This window comes from Alligator sinensis, unplaced genomic scaffold (genome assembly GCF_000455745.1).
Source record: "Alligator sinensis unplaced genomic scaffold, ASM45574v1 scaffold544_1, whole genome shotgun sequence".
Taxonomy (NCBI): domain Eukaryota; kingdom Metazoa; phylum Chordata; order Crocodylia; family Alligatoridae; genus Alligator; species Alligator sinensis.
The window spans coordinates 1,791,942-1,796,126 of NW_005841937.1; the positions used below are offsets into that span (position 1 = coordinate 1,791,942).

Below are 4,185 nucleotides of genomic sequence, written 5' to 3' on the forward strand. Positions count from 1 at the left end.
TTATGGGATGTTGAAATTACAGAGTAAAATTCTGTGGTCTACATTATGAAAAAATTCAGAGTAGATGACAGTATAGCTGTTTCTAGCCTTAACATAATGAATTTATAAACATTACCATAAGAGTTCGCACAGTTAATAGTATGTGTCTTGTATTACTGCGTTACTTTCAAACATTTTCACATTACAGAAATTAATTTTTCTACCGCTTGATTGCAAACACAGATTTGTGGTGCAAGGAAGTAGATATAAGCTTGTTGAAACAAAACCAGCTAGTAACATGCCAATACTGACCACCATTTTGAAATGAAAGCTCACTAATCCAGGTGTTAGTTTATATAAAATGCCACCTGCTCAAAAAAAAAAAAAATACTTATAGGCTTTAGAATTATGGGATGAACTATATATAAACATGATAGCAACAAAAACAGACTTTGTGAATTTCTGCATACTTTTAATTATCTGTAAGACAGCTGCACGGGTTTGTATTCTTTTCTTCACACAAAAAAGACAGATATGATATCACATCCTCTTACTAGAGAGGTACATTTCAAATATATTGAAATCTCCATATTCTTATGGTACCAGTTGAGTGTACGTGGAAATACTGAGTTCATTGCTGCTGAGCTGATAATATACTGATTAAATAGTTGCATTATTACAAAGCAACATTCTATTCAAGCTATTTTTAACATTAAACTTCACTGCATCCTTTAACAACATGCAGTGTTCATGTTGTGAAGTGCAGTTATTGCTGAACCATGGCTGTTGGTTTCACGTTTAGTAAGTCCTACTGCTGAGTGAATAATTATCATGTTTGGCTAAATTATGGCTCTGTCATGTAGAAACGCGATTTGAATGATTTTCTTTTTCCTCATGTCCTCTTCTGAGCATAAATCCTTAATTGGTCTTTCATTAAGTCCCATTTCATACAAGTGTTTTCAAACCATTCAAAGGTATTTTGTTTACATGTAACAGTGGCAATGTGGAAAGACATATGGAAATATGTGTAAGCAATGACTTTTAAAAAAGAGGCAACAGCAATCTGTTAGACTGAGATGTATGTATAAAATCCCTATAAAGGTGTGCTATTATGGCTGTTTCAATGTTTAAGTAGAAGAAGAGAGAACTACCATGAAAACTTACTTCTCAAAAGGGCAACATTCAATTTCTGGCAAATTAAAGCTTCTATGTCTTTGAAACAACCAGTTTTCTTGACTCTGGATACAACATGCACCTGCAAGTGCTTAAATATCCCCAATTTTGTAGGTTATCATGTAATATTTGTTTTTCAAAATTAAATTTAAAAAGCACTTTTTTCTATGCCAACCAAATTCTTAAGCCAGATTGAGCCCTTTATGATTTAGATACCTGCCATAGCATGGAATCATGGGGTTGGAAGGGATTTCAAAGATCACCTGACCCAAACCCCAGTATACTAGGGGTGTTCATTTCTAGCACTAAAAATTTCTAGTGCTAGAAACCTTCTTAAGAGAGGGAGCATACAGGTGTTCCAGACTGCAGCTGACCTCTCTCTCCTGCTCTCTTCACCTCCCCCAAACAAGGTCACCTCAATGTGGGTAATGCACAGGGAGCCTTTCTTTGCCACTTCACTCTTCCCAGTCCCCAGGAGGCATCAAGAAACAAGGAAGGTGAGAAGCATACAGGTGAGAAGCTCCAATGCAGGGGAGATCTTCCTGGTTGAAAGACAAAGATCTTTTGCCTGAATCTAGCATGTTGCCTTTGGGAAACATTTCAAGAATACCTGTATACTCCCAATTCTAATTAGAGAGTGGCATCTCTCCCACTATTAATGTAGTGTTTGTCTATCCCCTAACTCTGTCATTTAACCTAAAGTTTGTAATGAATTAATTTGTAAAGTTCTATATTTATCGGGAAGAGAGAGATTTTAGGCCTCTCTGGTATAAAATATCACACACAGTTCCCTTAACTTCAGTGGAGGTACATCCCTAATGGTCTGAACTGTTTGTTTCATGTCTATATTATCTATAATATTTTAATCAGAGTAGTATGCTAACCCCTGTGTTTTAACGGAGAAATTAGCTAGCAGAGTAAGTTTCCTCAATATTCATAGCTATAAAGCTTTCCTGCAGTACTTACCTCATATAGCAAAGTGACATCATGGAATGCAGGGCTGGAAAGGACCTCACAAGATCATCTAATTTATCCCCCTGCTCAAGGCAAGATCATCCCTCAGAGCAAACCATACCAAACAAACATTTATCTAACCTATCTTGAAAACTCCCAAGGATGGAAATTCCACAATTTCTCTACAAAGCCTGTCTCAATGCTTGACCACTCTCATAGTCAGAAAGTTCCTTCTAATCTCCAACCTAAATTTTCCCTCAAGATGTAGTTTCTCCTAGTCCTATCCCCTTTGGCCAAAGAGAAAAGCCCATCTCCATCCTCTCTGTAATGGCCCTTCAGGTATTTTTAGAACAGAATGAAGATGGCCATTTTTAGTACTTCTAAAGTCATTTAGCAGCTGGGAATAGGGAGGAACTAAAAACATCATGGGAACAGTAAGCTCTTTAAGAACCACCAGGAAGTGCTGCAGAGAACCACAAATGACCTGAAAACCAGTGTTTTTGGGCACCATGTTTAAGTCCTATTTGGAGTACCAAGCAGGGACATGGAAATCTGTGTTAAGTTATGGCAGCAGTAATGACCTGCCATGGGAAGAGCTAGGATCTGAGCGCAACGTGCTATTTATGGCCAGAGGCAGGGATCTTAGAGGGGTCCCTGCTGGCTTTCCACCACCTGGGGATATCCCTATGCAAGGGGAATTCATACCTGGATGTTTAGGGTGGCCTTCCATCCCTTCTAGTAGAGGGGCACAAGAGAGTGGGAGGGGCAGGAAGAACTGACTAGGTTCTGGCCTTTGGTTTTTAGAAAACATACATGTCAAGGACTTGACTTCAAACTAGGCAGTAGAAGTAAGAAACAGACAACAAAAAAATGGGGTATTTAGAGAACTTGTAATATTATAGAATTTGTATTTAATTGACTGACGTCAAACTTTAATTACTATATCAAAACAACCTTATAGGTAGGAATAATAATTATCCCTTTTTATATAAGGGAAGCTAAGCATAGAAAAAAATTAAATGACTTGTCCAGGTTCACACAGCAAGTTAATGCAGGAACCAGAATTACAATTCTAAAATGCTAAACAGAGTAAGCCTTTTACACCTAATATATTGAAGGGCAAATAGTACTTTTGTTGAAATAGCAATAACATATTTTTCTGTTCAATGCTCATGGACAATCACAGTTCTCAAGTGGCAACTAAAAGAAATGAACCCACACTTACCCTTGTATGAGTACGAATGTGCATCTTTAATCCATCATTCTTGCTGAAAGCTTTGTCACAGTAAGGGCACTGGTAGGGACGCTCACCTGAAAATAAGATAAGCATTAAAATCCACAAATATGGGCTGGTGAAAGGAAGAACTGCCTTAGTACATCAAGTTTTCACAGCACGGGTTATCTATCAAAAGGAGGCACATTTTTCTGGCCTAATGTTCACGTTCAGTTCAGACAGAAACCAAGAGATCTGAGCACTGAGGAAACCACAGAGAAAGGACAAAAGATTGGTTGGGGCATCGTTTGAGCTGGATTGAGATAGCATTTTTAGCTGCTTGATTTTTTCTTTAAACAATACAAATGTATAGAGAAAGATTATTTCTTTAAACCCTGTGGTCCTGTAACATCTCTGTCGGCATGAATTCTACCATAGTTAGTATATGGTCACTTTTATGGTCAGTCAGTAGCAAGAGAGAATTTCCTCATTTCATCACTTGAGCCATCTCGGTCTCACCATGCATTTTAATTAGAAAACCTACTCCTATTGCTTCTATTCATTTAACTAAATATATTATAGTAAAATTTGCTCCACTACAGTTTCAACAACTTTTGTGACATGCCTAGTGACTTACTGGATGTATCAGCACCTCACATCAAGCTCACTCAGCCTCTCACATTCTGTACCTCATAGATTAGCCTCTTAAAATCAGCATAAGTCAGGATGGTTTCTGTTCATTCTCATTTAAGTTACTCCTATTACCACTAGTGCAGTGGTCTCCAACCTTTTTAAGTAGGAGATCATCTTTGGCATTTAAAAGCAACCCAAGATCTACTGTACGCTGCCGCCACCCCCTCCCCCCC

At 37.9% G+C, this 4,185-nt stretch overlaps 1 protein-coding gene across 1 annotated transcript in view; it reads right to left on the reverse strand.

Annotated features, from left to right (window-relative positions):
- The window catches only part of PRDM5 (PR/SET domain 5), a 161,008-nt gene that overhangs the window by 28,028 nt on the left and 128,795 nt on the right, over positions 1 to 4,185 (reverse strand). The window contains exon 14 of the mRNA XM_025199130.1: positions 3,332 to 3,417. Within this exon, the coding sequence (XP_025054915.1) occupies positions 3,332 to 3,417 (86 nt within the window). The remainder of the gene's footprint in view (positions 1 to 3,331; positions 3,418 to 4,185) is intronic.